The sequence below is a fragment of the Schistocerca nitens genome, chromosome 7 (assembly GCF_023898315.1).
Source record: "Schistocerca nitens isolate TAMUIC-IGC-003100 chromosome 7, iqSchNite1.1, whole genome shotgun sequence".
NCBI lineage: Eukaryota > Metazoa > Arthropoda > Insecta > Orthoptera > Acrididae > Schistocerca > Schistocerca nitens.
Window position 1 is genome coordinate 365,258,234 of NC_064620.1, and position 18,508 is coordinate 365,276,741.

General features: G+C 45.0%; 1 protein-coding gene across 2 annotated transcripts in view; it reads left to right on the forward strand.

Moving 5' to 3' along the window:
• The window catches only part of LOC126195089 (putative inorganic phosphate cotransporter), a 378,205-nt gene that overhangs the window by 301,445 nt on the left and 58,252 nt on the right, over positions 1-18,508 (forward strand). For both annotated transcript variants that reach the window (XM_049933551.1, XM_049933552.1), the window contains exons 2-3: positions 1,711-1,922; positions 7,068-7,310. In XM_049933551.1, the coding sequence (XP_049789508.1) occupies positions 1,711-1,922; positions 7,068-7,310 (455 nt within the window). The remainder of the gene's footprint in view (positions 1-1,710; positions 1,923-7,067; positions 7,311-18,508) is intronic.

Consider the following 18,508-nt stretch of genomic DNA (forward strand, 5'->3'; position numbering starts at 1 on the left):
ACTAAAATGATCATTTAAATAAAGGCCCATGAAATGCAATCTTACATAAAATTCTACAAGGTTGGCCAAACAATAGTTAAGATGCTCTACAGTACACAGATACCGCCTCTCGAGATCATAGGCAATAATATCAAAGTTTCCAAAGATGAAAACATATTTCAGGTATTAGACCGTTGCACTCCAAGCAATAAATTCGTTAACACACAAAATCCGACAAACATGACAGAGACAGCTACTAACGTACGGTAGATTGATAGGGAGATTACCTAACAACCCGAACCGCAGGTTGCTCTAACCCGCCCCTGCTCCACAAGGGAAAAACTGACCACCCAGTTTATAAACAACCACCTTCCCGCGGGTGGGCAAACGGAGAAGAATGGTGGGACGACCCCAAAACAAAAACGGCTGGTGACCTCACCAAGAAAACAAGTAGAATTTAACAAGAGTAAATCAAACAAGATATCACCAATCACTTAACTTTCAATAAACTGCGATTTCTCGAGAAGATCTGGCGTAGCACCCCCAAATCGCTCTCCCGACCCGGCCGCTGCCAGCCGCTTCAACGACGCAGGAAGGCGCGCCGATCTCCCGTCTCACGGCGTCGCAGCTCGCGCCGGCCAGACCGATGTGGTGGGTTGACTCCTGTTGCTCTCGTGTCGACCGCGAAGCCACTACCCCTCGCTATACGCCGCGGCCCACTGGACTCACGTGGCAACTTCACGTGCGCCAACGCTCAAGACGGACAAATCATCTTGTGTCTCAGTGTGCGACCGACCGACCGATCGATCCAACCGCCAATGACCATTGCCTGAGCAAACTCGAGCAGACTGGCGGCCTAACGCGCAGACTCAGATGCAGGAACTAAGCCCCGACCGGTCGACCACTCGCTGAGTTCTCTTACTGGCGGAGTAGAAAGACTCTCATTTTGCCGGCTTTAAAGGTTGATTCGAACGACAGACATACTAGCACTCCGAACGACAGAAACTAACTGCCTAACAAATGCGGACGAGAGACAGACTAGCAAGTTGGGTACAGCAGACTGACCCAGACAGACCGACTGGTGAGCTCATAGCGCCCCTCAAATGCACGTGAACAGGCCACCTTTCCCCTTTTCCACCAGAGGGAGACACCACAGCTGCGATTGCCACAGCGGCGCCACCGCCAGAAACGGAGGGCGACTGCTTCACACTACGCGCTGCGGCGTGCTCTTCAAAACAGCAATTTTTACCAGGGTTCACCACTGTACAGAGCGCGCAAGTCTCCGAGCTCTGCTTTCTGTGATGAGGCATGGACGCCCAACACCTTGTCGCCTACTCGTGGTTTCACGGTCCATCAACTACTTTCCATAGATGTTCACGACAGTAGCGTGCCGTCCGCGGTGGCCGTGCGGTTCTGGCGCTGCAGTCCGGAACCGCGGGACTGCTACGGTCGCAGGTTCGAATCCCGCCTCGGGCATGGGTGTGTGTGATGTCCTTAGGTTAGCTAGGTTTAAGTAGTTCTAAGTTCTAGGGGACTTACGACCTAAGATGTTGAGTCCCATAGTGCTCAGAGCCATTTGAACCATTTGACAGTAGCGTGCAAACAGCCAAGCAGCTTCACTGTTTCCAGGCACTGGGCCACGAGTGTCCCTGTGACAACGTCATGTGTGTCGGTAGATTTCCCCGATTTTTGTCTACCCCACTTACAAACGTTTGGCGCGTTCTGTTGCAGGCTGCATCCAGCAGCGCTACGTGCTCTCGGTGATGGGATTCCTGGCGATCGCCAACGCGTACACGATGCGCACCAGTCTGTCGGTGGCCATCACGGAGATGGCGTGCAGCGGCCCCTCAGCAGGCTCCAGCACTGGAAACTCCTCCTCCAACGACAGCCAGCCAGATGTCGGCCTGCAGTGCCCCGCTGACGACGAATTCGAGGCCAGCTCGGTATTTCGCATGTTTTTCATTATCCTTTATGTACATTCTTACCGACGGGCTTCCCCAACAAGACAATTCGAGAGACGAAGATAGCAACCGAGTTGAATATGAAGGGGAACCTGGCAGTATGTTCACACACAACGAAAATATTAGAAGAGAATACATAAGGTCGTCTATATTACCACCAACTCGCTTTCTTATTGAGAAATACTGTAAGAGGACTAAGCATCCCCGATTTGAATTTAAATCTTATATTAGGCCGCATCATGTTGAATTTCTTTTACACACCTTTCTGCTGAGATTTTCTTCAGGATCATCTGGTGTTCACAGTTATCTCGACACTGTCAAAGACCATACTCACGTACATTTATAAAAGGGAGTGTTCACATACTTCTGGTGAAGAAGTGGAGTTGTCGGGTACAATTAGAGTTATAAAACAACCACAGGCTATCGTTGAAGCGTAGAGTACACTACTGGCCATTAAAATTGCTACACCAAGAAGAAATGCAAATGATAAACGGGTATTCATTGGACAAATATATTATACTATAACTGACATGTGATCACATTTTCACGCAATTTGGGTGCATAGATCCTGAGAAATCAGTACCCAGAACAACCACCTCTGGCCGTAATAACGGACTTGATACGTCTGGCATTGAGTCAAACAGAGCTTGGAAGACGTGTACAGATACAGCTGCCCATGCAGCTTTAACACGATTCCATAGTTCATCAAGAGTAGTGACTGGCGTATTGTGACGAGCCAGTTGCTCGGCCATCATTGACCAGACGTTTTCAGTTGGTGAGAGATCTGGAGAATGTCACCAAACACGGATGCGACCATCATGATGCAGTAAACAGAACCTGAATTCATCCGAAAAAATGACGTTTTGCCATTCGTGCACCCAGATTCGTCGTTGAGCACATCATCGCAGGCGCTCCCGTCTGTGATGCAGCGTCGAGGGTAACCGCAGCCATGGTCTCCGATCTGATAGTCCATGCTTCTGCAAACCTCGTCGAACTGTTCGTGCAGATGGTTGTTGTCTTGAAAACGTCCCCACCTGTTGGCTCAGGGATCGAGACGTAGCTGCACGATCCGTTACAGCCATGCGGATAAGATGCCTGTCATCTCGACTGCTAGTGACACGAGGCAGTTGGAATCCAGCACGGCGTTCCGTATTACCCTCCTGAACCCACCGATTCCATATTCTGCTAACAGTCATTGGATCTCGACCAACGCGAGGAGCAATGTCGCGATACGATAAACCGCAATCGCGATAGGCTACATACAATCCGATCTTTATCAAAGTCGGAAACGTGATGGTACGCATTTCTCCTCCTTACACGGGGCATCACAACAACGTTTCACCAGGCAACGCCGTTCAACTGCTGTTTGTGTATGAGAAATCGGTTGGAAACTTTCCTCATGTCAGCACGTTGTAGGTGTCGCCACCGGCACCAACCTTGTGTGAATGCTGTGAAAAGCTAATCATTTGCATATCACAGCATCTTCTTCCTGTCGGTTAAATGTCGCGTCATTAGCAAGTCTATTTCGTGGTGTAGCAATTTTAATGGCCAGTAGTGTATTTATAGAATTTGTAAGTCTCTTCCTCTCGAATGAATCACCCAGTTTTTCTGAAATTGTAATCATTTGTTTGTCTGTACACGTATAGTGCATCTACCGAATAGTTTTTTCCTTGTTTTTTTTTTTTTTGGTCTTAGAATGTTCTATGAAAAGTCAGTTACATCTATTATGTCAGCCAAACGAATGGTAAAAGATGGTCTTACGGTATGTAACAATCTAGAGAATCAGGTAGCAGAAGTAGACCTACCCATTGATGATGGGAGTGAGATGATGAAGCGTGTTTGGGGCTAGAAAGGATTAATTACATAATAAGGGGAACTGAATTCGAATAATTCTCAAATTTTGTCACAAATCGTTTGTTTATGTACCCAAGTTTATGGAATCATTTTTGCTTCCATTATTGTCAACCGTCACCTACCTCAGTTTGTGCTATTGACAGTCAAGCACTCTGTGTACAGGGTGTTCCACAAATCCTGTACCAGGCTTCTAGAGGCTGTACAGGGGAATTAGAACATAAAACTTCCTGACCGATTAAAACTGTGTGCCGGACTGAGACTCGAACTCGGGACCTTTTGCCTTTCGCCGGCAAGTGCTCTACCAACTGAGCTACCCAAGTACGAGTTACGACCCGTCCTCACAGCTTCAATTCTTCCAGTACCTCGTCTCCTACCTTCCAAACTTCACAGAAGCTCTTCTGCGAACCTTGCAGAACTAGGACTCCTGGAAGAAAAGATATTGCGGAGACATGGCTTAGCCACAGCCTGAGGGATGTTCCCAGGAAGTTTCATATCAGCGCACACTCCGCTGCAGAGTGAAAATCTCATTCAGGAAACATCCCCCAGGCTGTGGCTAAGCCATGTCTCCGGAATATCCTTTCTTCCAGGAGTGCTAGTTCTGCAAGTTTCGCAGAAGAGCTTCTGTGAAGTTTGGAAGGTAGGAGACGAGGTACTGGCAGAAATGAAGCTGTGAGGACGGGTCGTGAGTCGTGCTTGGGTAGCTCAGTTGGTAGAGCACTTGCCCGCGAAAGGCAAAAGGTCTCGAGTTCGAGTCTCGGTCCGGCACACAGTTTTAATCCGCCAGGAAGTTTCATATCAGCGCACACTCCGCTGCAGAGTGAAAATTCTCATTCTAGAACATAAAGTTTTGACGAGTAGCTTATGCCCGGAAATGTGCCGTTTGGATGTAAAATAAGTTTGAAGATCTGATACGTCTAGATACGACTCTGACAGGTGACACATACGTAAGCATACTTCCTGATCACCTGCAACCATTCTTGTCCATTGTGCATTCCGACGGACTTCGGCAATTCCAGCAGGACAATGCGACACTCCACACGTCTAAGTTTAAACACACCCGCTGGTCACCAGACTCCCCAGACATGAACATTATTCAACATGTGTGGGATGCTCTGCAACGTACTGTTCAGAAGTGATGTCCACATCTCCACCCTCTCGTACTCTTACGGAGTTATGGACCCAGCACTACTTCAGACTAGATATGGGCAAACTAGTTCATTCTTGGGAACTAGTTCACTGCTGATCGTTCTTTTTTGGGAACCGTTCATTTTTACTCGTTCACCGTGCGTTTGTGCTTGGTATATGGTTCTTATGAAAAACTAAAAACTGGTAGTGTAGGTGACTGAAGGATGGAGGGCACCAAGAGGGGGCACTTGCCTCCCTCCCTGGAGTATAGAGTTTTTATTCATCACAGAATTCTTACATACTTTTAGAAGTAATTTCCGTGATTCTGCAGAACCTCTCGTTTAGCCAACTGCAGCGTTGTGTGGCTGATCGCAGGGAAATAATATAGATTGGCGCACGGAAAACCGACCCCGAGTACAGACTGCTCGCTAATTACGGACGATGTGTTGCCCTTTACGAGCAGATACAACAAACAGGCAAACATGTAATAATTAGGCAGTGAAGAAATAACAAGCTAATGCAAGCAACAACTGCTAAACAATCGATGACGTTGTATAGAGAGCTGGAGAAGAGAACATGAAAATCTCACTCGACGCGCATGGGCTATAGCTCATGTAGTCTTGTAAACCTGTTGGTGGCCCATTCCCAACTTAATAGACCACAAGTGTCTTGTATAAAATTCTTCGTTTCGACTTCCACTACATAGCTATGCTACGTTGTGAACAATAATCGTTTACACCCTATATGTACTTCACGTTGTCTCTGAGTTCGTAGGCGAAGTAGAGACTTTATGCAAGCATAAAATAAAATGTGGTTTTCTCATCATACTTGCGGCACACGCTTAGTAAAGATTAGGTTTTTATGTTGCATTATTAAAGTTAATGCAGCAATAATAATAATAATTAAGTTTGCAGTAATAAAGTTTTTGGTTTGGAAGCTCCTTCTGAACAAATGTTTTTGAGATAATAAGTAAATACGATTTTATGGCAATCTATGTCTTTTCAAATGGAGAGACACCGCTTTTCCTACTGAGCCAAAATGACCCACAACCCACTTTTTTTTTTTCAAGGAAACCTAACTAGCAGGTAATGCAAATTGGAAACAACCAAACTTAATAATAATTAGAGCCTTCCTAAATGTAATGATTTGTGTATGAAAGATACACGAAAATCGTTTTATATGAATTTTCTTACACTAAAAATTAAGCAAATTATTGAAAATTAGTTGCTAAATCAAGTCGATGAAACAAAAAAATATATGAATAAGAAAAAAAAAACTTGCCTTGTTGTAAGTATGTCTTCTGCTGTTCATCGATATAATGAAGTGAGCTGATATGCCCTTTTGTTACCTGAAAAGACATGTCTATTAGATACAACATAATTTTTATGTAATTTAACTGTAAAATATTTTTTGATTACCCGTCGTGGACGCTCAATAGCCAGAACCAAGTGCAAGAACAGTTTGGAACACATGTAAAATGGGCGAGCGCAGTGAACGAAACGAACAACTGGATACTGAACTAACTAGGAGCAGTCGGCAGTGGAACTGAGACAGGTGGTCATGCGAAGAACGGCGAATGCGACCGAGGGAGACCGAGACTGAGACGAGCACGCGACCGAGGCTGGAACGAGAACTGCCGAAGTGACCGCCGCGACCGAAGTGAACTATGAACCGATCGTTCCTTGGAATTCGTTCCTCGGTCCTTTCGTTTATCTCGGTGAACCGTTCCTTTACACCCGTTCGTTCGCGAACTACCCATCTATCAGACATTAGCCGAGTCCATGACACGTCGTGTTGCGACACTCCTGCGTGCTCGCGGGGGCTCTGAACGGTATTAGGCAGGTGTACCAGTTTCTTTGTCTCTTCAGTGTATTATTGGCAAAGGGTTGTACAGTTTGATGAGTGAAAGTGTGATCGCAGTGAGGTAGCAGTGGCCGAGCGGTTCTAGGCGCTACAGCCTGGAACCGCGCGACCGCTAAGGTTGCAGGTTCGAATCCTGCCTCGGGCATGGATGTGTGTGATGTCCTTAGGTTAGTTAGGTTTAAGTAGTTCTAAGTTCTAGGGGACTGATGACCACAGCAGTTAAGTCCCATAGTGCTCAGAGCCATTTAGTGAGGTAGCAAATGCCTGTATGATGTGTGCTTGCAGTGCGGGCTGGCCGAGTTCGACTGGGACGAGGAGACGCAGGGCCTGATCCTGAGCTCGTTCTTCTGGGGCTACATCGTGACGCACCTGCCCGGCGGCATGCTGGCCGAGCGCTTCGGCGGCAAGTACTCGCTGGGTCTGGGCATCCTGTGCACGGCCATCTTCACGCTGCTGTCGCCGGTGGCCGCGCGCTACGGCGGCTCCGGCTGGTTCATCGCCATCCGTGTCCTCATGGGTCTCGGAGAGGTAAGGCTACGCGCTCCGCGTCACTCACCGTCCAACTGCAGCTGACTGAGCCTGCCCGCCAAAGAACCTCGCACTTGCTGGCCGCCATGCTGTTGTTACTGAAGAAACCAACTGTCACTAAAACGCAAAACAAAATGTGTATCTTACAATGAAATGAACACCCTTAGCTGCTTACAGGCGTTGACATACGTCAACGGGGACAGATGAAAATGTGTGCCTTCATGGGGACTCGAACTCGGGATCTCCTGCTTACATGGCACATGGCAGACGCTCTATCCATCTTTTTTTTTTTTTTTTTTTTTTTTTTTTTTTGATCGTTGTGTTTGGTCGTTGCGGGACATCCGGTCAAGTTCGTTTTGTTGATCTTTTCACTCAGTTTTTTTTATTACTGTTGTGTACATAGTTCCGCGTAGTCAGCGCGTACACAACTTTCCCAATAGAGCGCGCCCCGCTAAGCACAACAGCGCAGGCGCAGCGCTCGTCCGTCTCCGCACTACGAGATGGCGCTGTCTTAGAGACGGACCAAATTCTGCTTCCGCCGATCCGCGTATTAATATGTAACGCAGCCAATGAGATTGCTGCTAACGTAGAACCTTTTCTCCTCGTGGATCACACTTGCGCAGTGATACCTGAGCGCTCGAGGTATTATAACGAGTGTACAGACCTCCAATTAGTCAGTCTGCATTAGTCTGCACCAGTCTGCACCAGTCTATAGTCAAGTTTCGGTCTGCGCCTAATAAAATTACCATATTCCTGTACATAGCCATGAAGAGAAATGTATAGACACTTTGTCAAGTATCAGAGATATATGAGAATAAGATTAACGTACCAAGACCAAAGGAACTTCAGATTGTCAATTGTAAACAGCATCCAGAATCAAGTTACGTAAGTCTATATTTTTTATTATTTTAATAAATGTGTGTGAAAATTAATCAAGTTCTGTTTAAATTTGGTCACCGTCAATCTGCTACTCTAAGCGTGCAAGTGGCATTTCTATCGTCTGACCTAACGGCAGAAGATAAACACACCACGATAAGACCACGAGACATATTGCTGACACTCGCCTACTTCGTTAGAGCGACAAGTCAAATAATCTGATTGTGTGTGTACCGAAGGTCTTACAGTACGCACACCGCAATTACAGAGGCCAACCAGCTCTCTGACCGAACACGCTGAGCTACTGTACCGGCTATCCATCTGAGCCACCGAGAACACAGAGGATACCGCGACTGCAGGGATTTATCTCTGGCACGCCTCCCGCGAAACCCACATTCTCAACGTATTGTCCCGCACTACATTCGTAGTGCCCCCGCCCATTATACTCATTACTCGCGGCGCGTTGCCGATTCCCGTAAGAGTTCGGGCACTGTTTGTGCATCCGCACAGAAGAAGAAGATGGTCAAGTGGCCGGTGAGCCTTAACTATATATTTACTAAGGTGGTATCTGTTCTTTCGGACATGTCCGAAACAACAGATACCATCGGTGACCAAGCAGCTCGTTAGAATGAAATTACAATGAAATGAACAACCTTAGCTGCTTACAGGCGTTGACATACGTCAACGGGAAAGGATGAAAATCTGTGCCCTCAGCGGGATCGGTGGCTCAGATGGATAGAGCGTCTGCCATGTAAGCAGGAGATCCCGAGTTCGAGTCCCAGTTGGGGCAAACATTTTCATCTGTCTCCGTTGACGTATGTCAACGCCTGTAAGCAGCTAAGGGTGTTCATTTCATTGTAATTTCATTCTAACGAGCTGTTTGGTCACCGATGGTATCTGTTCTTTCGGACATGTCCAAAAGAACAGATACCATCTTAGTAAATAAAAAAAATGTGTATCACTAAACGGTTAACCTGATTCATGGTGTATGGACCCAGTTTCAAGTTGTCTACCTAACGGCTTAGAGGAGCAACAAAAATTTCATTTTCTCTAATTAATCCAAGTAAAATATAAACTTCTGTCATAATCTACTCATTAATAGGTCAATCCTATCTTAAAAGCTTAACGCAGTGAATAAGTAATGAGTTAAGTGTCCCAGGTGGAATGGTGAATATTGAGGGATATGACAGGAACGCTCATTTGAAGAAAAAACAAGTCATATGTATACAGGTTGGTCAATTGATCGTGACCAGGCCAAATATCTCACGAAATAAGCGTCAAACGAATAAACTACGAAGAACGAAACTTGTCTAGTTTGAAGGGGGAAACCAGATGGCACTATGGTTGGCCCGAAAGATGGCGCTGCCATAGGTCAAACGGATATCAACTGCGTTTTTAAAAATAGGAACCCCCATTTTTTATTACATATTCGTGTAGTACGTATAGAAATATGAATGTTTTAGTTGGACCACTTTTTTCACTTTGTGATAGATGGCGCTGTGATAGTCACAAACGTATAAGTACGTGGTATCACGTAACATTCCGAAGGATCCCTCATCTCCGCTCCATCCAATCCAAAGCCCACAACCGCCTCCGACTCCTCAAACTCCTCTCTGGCCGAACGTGGGGGTTGCACCCCTCTACCATCCTCCACACCTACAAATCCTTAATCTGTCCCATCCTCTGTTATGACAGTCCTGCCTGGATATGTGCCCCCCTCCCCCCCCCCCCCCAAATTCTATAAGTCCCTCCAGATCCTTGAGCGTCATGCACTCTGCCTCGCCTTCCGTATACGCCTCGTGTCCCCCACGCGGATCCTCTATGATCTCCTTCCTTTCCCCCATATGCTCCTATTCCTTGAACATATCCGCATCCTCTACACCTCCCGCCGTCTTGAACCCCCTCACCCCCTGGTTGCTCCTCTCCTCTCCCATCCCTACCCCCTGCCATGTCTTCACTGTTGTGTCCCCCCTACCCTCCATCTCTCCACCCTACATCTCCTTTCCCGAGGTGGCTCCCATCAGCTCCCCCTCCCGGACGATGCCCTCTCTCCCTCCATTTATCCCTCCTCTCAACTCTGATCCTCACCCCCCTCCTTTCCTCCGTCCTTTCCCTGGGCTCCCTCTTCCTCCCCCCCTTCCATCCTGTGTTTTCTCCCTGCCCAACCTCCCCCTATGTCCCTTCTCCCCCCCCCCACCCCCCGAGTCCTTTGCATTCCCCTCCTCTGTCTTCCCTACTTCCTGGCACGTCTGCTCAGCACCCCCCACCCCTCTTATGGGTCCTCATTCTCCATTGGCTTCTTTCCCCCCTCCCACCCTTCACTTTTCCTCTCCTTCCCCCCTTTTTTATTTCTCCATCATCTGTCCAGTTTTCCCCCCCACCTGCTCTCGGCTGTGGTATGTCATATTTGTGCCAACTTTTTAGTGCCGTGTTTAAGTGAGTGTTCAGTGTTGTGCGTCTTTCCACAGTGTTGCGAACAGAAATCATGCTGTCGCTGGGTGTGCATTTTATATCTTGCGAACAGAAACCAGACTGTAGCCATGTTTTTTTAACTGTCTGTCTGTTATTTTTCTGCTTCTTGTGTATTATCTTAGCATCATCAACCCTGTGTTTTATGTTTTAAGTTCTAGAATTTTCTGCCATTTTACCTTTAAGTAACCGATTTTATCGCCAACTGTTATTTTTTACTATCTTCATCTTTTTAACACAAATTCTGTAGGCTGAAGAGCGGCGTAGAAAGCTGCTGCCAGCCTGTCCCCTTCGGGGGGAATTGAAATTCAATAAAGAAAAAAAAAATAACATTCCGCCAGTGTGGACGGTATTTGCTTCGTGATACATTACCCATGTTAAAATAGGCCGTTTACCAATTGCGGAAAAGGTCGATATCTTGTTGATGTATGGCTATTGTGATCAAAATGTCCAACGGGCAAGTGCTTTGTATGCTGCTCCGTATCCTGGACGACATCATCCAAGTGTCCGGACCGTTCGCCAAATAGTTACGTTATTTAAGGAAACAGGAAGTGTTCAGCCACATGTGAAACGGCATCCACGACCTGCAACAAATGATGATGCCCATGTAGCTGTTTTAGCTGCTGTCGCGGCTAATCCGCATATCAGTAGCAGACAAATTGCGCGAGAATCGGGAATCTCAAAAACGTCGGCGTTGATAATCCTACATCAACATCGATTACACCCGTACCATATTTCTATGCACCGGGAATTGCATCGTGACGACTTTGAACGTCGTGTACAGTTCTGCCACTGGGCACAAGAAAAATTACGGGATGATGACAGATTTTTTACACGCGTTCTATTTAGCGACAAAGCGTCATTCACCAACAGCGGTAACGTAAACCGGCATAATATGCACTATTGGGCAACGTAAAAGCCACGCTGGCTGCGACCTTGGCGGGTTAATGTATGGTGCGGCATTATGGGAGGAAGGATAATTGGCCCCCATTTTATCGATGGCAATCTAAATGGTGCAATGTATGCTGATTTCATAAGTAATGTTGTACCGATGTTACTACAAGATGTTTCACTGCATGACAGAATGGCGATGTACTTCCAACATGATGGATGTCCGGCACATACCTCGCGTGAGGTTGAAGCGGTATTGAATAGCATATTTCATGACAGGTGGATTGCTCGTCGTAGCACCATACCACGGCCCACACTTTCACCGGATCTGACGTCCCCGGATTTCTCTCTGTGGGCAAAGTTAAAGGATATTTGCTATCGTGATCCACCGACAATGCCTGACAACATGCGTCAGCGCATTGTCAATGCATGTGCAAACATTACGGAAGGCGAACTACTCGCTGTTGAGAGGAATGTCGTTACACGTATTGCCAAATGCATGAGGCTGACGGACATCGTTTTGAGCATTTATTGCATTAATGTGGTATTTACAGGTACCCGTGGTCTAGGGGTAGCGTCTTTGATTCATAATCAAAAACGTCTTCGGTCCCGGGTTCGATCCCCGCCACTGCCTAAATTTTGATAAATAATCAGCATTGGCGGCCGAAGACTTCCGGCATAAGAAGTCAGCCTCATTCCGCCAACGGAATTGTCAAAGAGGGCGGAGGAGCGGATAGAGATTCAGGGCACTCTCTTGTCCTAGGGGTGGGAAATTGCCCCTAAAGGCGGAAGAATCAGCAATTATCAACGACATGAGGATGCAGAAGGCAATGGAAACCACTACATTAAAGAAACGTAACGTGTATCCACAGGACATGTGGCCTGTAATTAAAGAAGTGTCATGATGATCTCTCCATTGGCAAAAGATTCCGGAATAGTCCCCCATTCGGATCTCCGGGAGGGGACTGCCAAGGGGGAGGTTACCATGAGAAAAAGATTGAATAATCAACGAAAGGATAACGTTCTACGAGTCGGGGCGTGGTATGTCAGAAGCTTGAACGTGGTAGGGAAATTAGAAAATCTGAAAAGGGAAATGCATAGGCTCAATCTAGATATAGTAGAGGTCAGTGAAGTGAAGTGGAAAGAAGACAAGGATTTCTGGTCAGATGAGTATCGGGTAATATCAACAGCAGCAGAAAATGGTATAACAGGTGAAGGATTCGTTATGAATAGGAAGGTAGGGCAGAGGGTGTGTTACTGTGAACAGTTCAGTGACCGGGTTGTTCTAATCAGAATCGACAGCAGACCAACACCGACAACGATAGTTCAGGTATACATGCCGACGTCGCAAGCTGAAGATGAACAGATAGTGAAAGTGTATGAGGATATTGAAAGGGTAATGCAGTATGTAAAGCGGGACGAAAATCTAATAGTCATGGGCGAATGGAATGCAGTTGTAGGGGAAGGAGTAGAAGAAAAGGTTACAGGAGAATATGGGCTTGGGACAAGGAATGAAAGAGGAGAAAGACTAATTGAGTTCTGTAACAAGTTTCAGCTAGTAATAGCGAATACCCTGTTCAAGAATCACAGGAGGAGGAGATATACTTGGAAAAGGCCGGGAGATACGGGAAGATTTCAATTAGATTACATCATGGTCAGACAGAGATTCAGAAATCAGATACTGGATTGTAAGGCGTACCCAGGAGCAGATATAGACTCAGATCACAATATAGTAGTGATGAAGAGTAGGCTGAAGTTCAAGACATTAGTCAGGAAGAATCAATACGCAAAGAAGTGGGATACAGAAGTACTAAGGAATGACGAGATACGTTTGAAGCAATAGATACAGCAATAAGGAATAGCGCAGTAGGCAGTACAGTTGCAGATGGTTCAAATGGCTCTGAGCACTATGGGACTCAACTGCTGAGGTCATTAGTCCCCTAGAACTTAGAACTACTTAAACCTAACTAACCTAAGGACATCACAAACATCCATGCCCGAGGCAGGATTCGAACCTGCGACCGTAGCGGTCTTGCGGTTCCAGACTGCAGCGCCTTTAACCGCATGGCCACTTCGGCCGGCACAGTTGAAGAGGAATGGACAACTCTAAAAAGGGCCATCACAGAAGGTGGGAAGGGAAACATAGGTACAAAGAAGGTAGCTGCGAAGAAACCATGGGTAACATAAGAAATACTTCAGTTGATTGATGAAAGGAGGAAGTACAAACATGTTCCGGGAAAATCAGGAATACAGAAATACAAGTCGCTGAGGAATGAAACAAATAGGAAGTGCAGGGAAGCTAAGACGAAATGGCTGCAGGAAAAATGTGAAGACATCGAAAAAGATATGATTGTCGGAAGGACAGACTCAGCATACAGGAAAGTCAAAACAACCTTTGGTGACATTAAAAGCAACGGTGGTAACATTAAGAGTGCAACGGGAATTCCACTGTTAAATGCAGAGGAGAGAGCAGATAGGTGGAAAGAATACATTGAAAGCCTCCATGAGGGTGAAGATTTGTCTGATGTGATAGAAGAAGAAACAGGAGTCGATTTAGAAGAGATAGGGGATCCAGTATTAGAATCGGAATTTAAAAGAGCTTTGGAGGACTTACGGTCAAATAAGGCGGAAGGGATAGATAACATTCCATCAGAATTTCTAAAATCATTGGGGGAAGTACCAACAAAACGACTATTCACGTTGGTGTGTAGAATATATGAGTCTGGCGACATACCATCTGAGTTTCGGAAAAGCATCATCCACTCAATTCCGAAGACGGCAAGAGCTGACAAGTGCGAGAATTATCGCACAATCAGCTTAACAGCTCATGCATCGAAGCTGCTTACAAGAATAATATACAGAAGAATGGAAAAGAAAATTGAGAATGCGCAAGGTGACGATCAGTTTGGCTTTAGGAAAAGTAAAGGGACGAGAGAGGCAATTCTGACGTTACGTCTAACAATGGAAGCAAGGCTAAAGAAAAATAAAGACACTGTCATAGGATTTGTCGACCTGGAAAAAGCGTTCGACAATATAAAATGGTGCAAGCTGTTCGAGATTCTGAAAAAAGTAGGGTAAGCTATAGGGAGAGACGGGTCATATACAATATGTACAACAACCAAGAGGGAATAATAAGAGTGGACGATCAAGAACGAAGTGCTCGTATTAAGAAGGGTGTAAGACAAGGCTGTAGCCTTTCGCCCCTACTCTTCAATCTGTACATCGAGGAAGCAATGATGGAAATAAAAGAAAGGTTCAGGAGTGGAATTAAAATACAAAGTGAAAGGATATCAATGATACGATTCGCTGATGACATTGCTATCCTGAGTGAAAGTGAAGAAGAATTAAATGATCTGCTGAACGGAATGAACAGTCTAATGAGTACACAGTATGGTTTGAGAGTAAATCGGAGAAAGACGAAGGTAATGAGAAGTAGTAGAAATGAGAACAGCGAGAAACTTAACATCAGGATTGATGGTCACGAAGTCAATGAAGTTAAGGAATTCTGCTACCTAGGCAGTAAAATAACCAATGACGGACGGAGCAAGGAGGGCATCAAAAGCAGACTGGCTATGGCAAAAAAGGCATTTCTGGCCAAGAGAAGTCTACTAATATCAAATACCAGCCTTAATTTGAGGAAGAAATTTCTGAAGATGTACGTCTGGAGTACAGCATTGTACGGTAGTGAAACATGGTCTGTGGGAAAACCGGAACAGAAGAGAATCGAAGCATTTGAGATGTGGTGCTATAGACGAATGTTGAAAATTAAGTGGACTGATAAGGTAAGGAATGAGGAGGTTCTACGCAGAATCGGAGAGGATAGGAATATGTGGAAAACACTGATAAGGAGAAGGGACAGGATGATAGGAAAACTGCTAAGACATGAGGGAATGACTTCCATGGTACTAGAGGGAGCGGTAGAGGGCAAAAACTGTAGAGGAAGACAGAGATTGGAATACGTCAAGCAAATAATTGAGGACGTAGGTTGCAAGTGCTACTCTGAGATGAAGAGGTTAGCAAAGGAAAGGAATTCGTGGCGGGCCGCATCAAACCAGTCAGTAGATTGATGACACACAAAAAAAAAAAAAAAAAAAAAAAAAAAAAAAAAAAAAAAAAAGGTAATCACGCTGTAACAGCGTCCGTTCGCAGAAATGAAAAGTTCACAAAGGTACACATATCACACTGGAACAACCGAAATAATATGTTCAAACGTACCTACGTTCTGTATTTTAATTTAAAAAACCTACCTGTGACCAGCTGTTCGTCTAAAATTGTGACCCATATGTTTGTATTACAGCGCCATCCATCACAAAGCAAGAAAAGTGGTCCAACTAAAACATTCGTATTTCCTTACGTAGTACACGAATATGTAATAAAAATGGGGGTTCCTATTTAAAAAAACGCAGTTGATATCCGTTTGACCTATGGCAGCGCCATCTAGCGGGCCAACCATAGCGCTCCCCTCAAGCTAGACGAGTTTCGTTCTTTGTAGTTTTTTCGTTTGATGCTTATTTCGTGAGATATTTGTCCCGGTCGCAATCAATGGACCACCCTGTATGCCCTATTCTGAATGGTTTACGAGACAGAACACATACGTTGTCAATACGCGAGCTGAATTGCTTGATCGCATCATGGGCGTTGCTGCCGTCATTAGAGAGTGTGCAGAGGCAACCAGACAAGCAACATAACATGTTCTCCCAAGAGTGTACGACCGCACTGAAGCTTAAAGCGGTATATTCGAACATTTACTGTGAATTGTAGATTGACGTGTACGATAACGCTTAAAGGAGAGTTAAAATTACATATTTTTCAATTGATGCTCTGTAGAACGTATGTTGTAATGTTATCATCATTCCTGCCACATCCTTCCATATTAATCATTCCTACTAGACACGCCGTGTATCTTGAGATAGCATAACTAACGCAGCTCAAATAGCCTAAATTATATTCGTTCAATAATTGAGAACGAGGGCACTTACCGATCTGCAACAAAGTTCATACATAATTTCAAACCTTTTCGAAACTTTCTTTGCCGACACCCCCACCAAAATGATGAAAGAAGAAAATTTTGTTGCTTGCCACATTTGAGCTGCTCATGCCGTAAAACTGCAACATCAGACACGACGTTTCAATTTTTTACTTCTTTACTACTAACTCTATTCGCAACACATTTTATATACAGTATCCACGTATACCATGAACGTACTTGCGAAATTATATCGTTGTATGACACATAGTTCAGGTGGCATACGTCATGCACATCGAGATACGCGAGAAACCAGCTTTTCCTTACGTCATGCACATCGAGATACGCGAAAAACCAGCTTTTGCTTAAAATGGAGTGTAAAGTACCCAGACTATACTCATCCAGTGTTTCATAATGGGAGCCCTTAACGTCTTCCAACAAACTTTGAACATTATATCAGATCTTCTGTAAGCTCTTTCTCACTTGCATGCTTAACGTCAAACACTTAACACATAAACTATTTGTGTAGTAATAAGATCTTTAAATCTATTTTATACTCGGCAGTTCTGTTCTTTAACGAATCGGAGGTTTAGTGTTACTTCCGATTCTGTGTCCACGACGTCTATTAGAACCGATGTTCCAGCTTCCTGGAGATGAAACAAACGAACGGTGAAAAAAGGCGACATTCTAAAATTAACTGATGTCTGTTACGATTTAACTTGTGTACCTAGCAAGTTATAACCCCGGCATTAGCTGCCTGAAAACAATCCCCTTTATACGAAATTTGACACAGGAAAGAACAGTAACACTGTCTGAGTACAGTTAATAAAATATGAAACAGTAAGCAAATTTTCGTAGCACAACAGAACAAATAAAGGTCCTTTTAACGCAAATTGGAGATAAATCGCATACTAAATCTTCAACTGTCATAAAAAAAACCTATCAGTGCAAATTCGTCTCTCCACGTAGCACAGACACGTATCATGTGGATGTAACTGCAATGTCGTAATGCCTAACTGCAAGAAAATGATTCAGTGAAACGCAACGTCTCCATGTTTTCATTGATTTAGCAGGTTTGTTGAAGTTCTCTGCTAGTCCTGCTTACCTCGTTTGTATAAAAAATTGCATATAAAAGAAGAAAATGTTATGTCTGTCGAAATCAATTTATTTCAAATTGTGACAGCATCTGCTTCTACGGTACAAAGGATGCGTACTCAAAATGGGCCTTTTTAGCCTCCTGAGGAGAACAGTGATCTTTATACCCGATTAGATTAAGAAACTCTATACCTTGGTCACAAATCACTTTATTAAAATTGATTACGGATTTCGGCTTTGCAGCCATCATCAGTGAAATGTAGGTGCGTAGTCAGTAAGATGGCCGGCCGCGGTGGCCGTGCGGTTCTGGCGCTGCAGTCCGGAACCGCGGGGCTGCTACGGTCGCAGGTTCGAATCCTGCCTCGGGCATGGGTGTGTGTGATGTCCTTAGGTTAGTTAGGTTTAAGTAGTTCTAAGTTCTAGGGGACTTATGACCTAAGATGTTGAGTCCCATAGTGCTCAGAGCCATTTGAATCAGTAAGATGAGTGACTACGTGTGCAAGTGGGCACGAAAATTCGTAGGAAAGAAGAATAACAGCAGTAGAACAAAAATTGTGAGAGATTTAAAATTAACTTCAGTTGTTGTTCACAAAACATACACGAAATTTTATGAACAGCATATACAAATGTCCTCTCATTGACCACATAGATGTACAATACCACCCATTTACAAAAATTAATACAGCCCCATACGCTTTACAGTTCCCTTAATATTATGGTTCAAATGGCTCTGAGCACTATGGGACTTAACTTCGTAGGTCATCAGTCCCCTAGAAATTAGAACTACTTATACCTAACTAACCTAAGGACATCACACACATCCATGCCCAAGGCAGGATTCGAACCTGCGACCGTAGTGGTCGCGCGATTCCAGACTGTTGCGCCTAGAACCGCTCGGCCA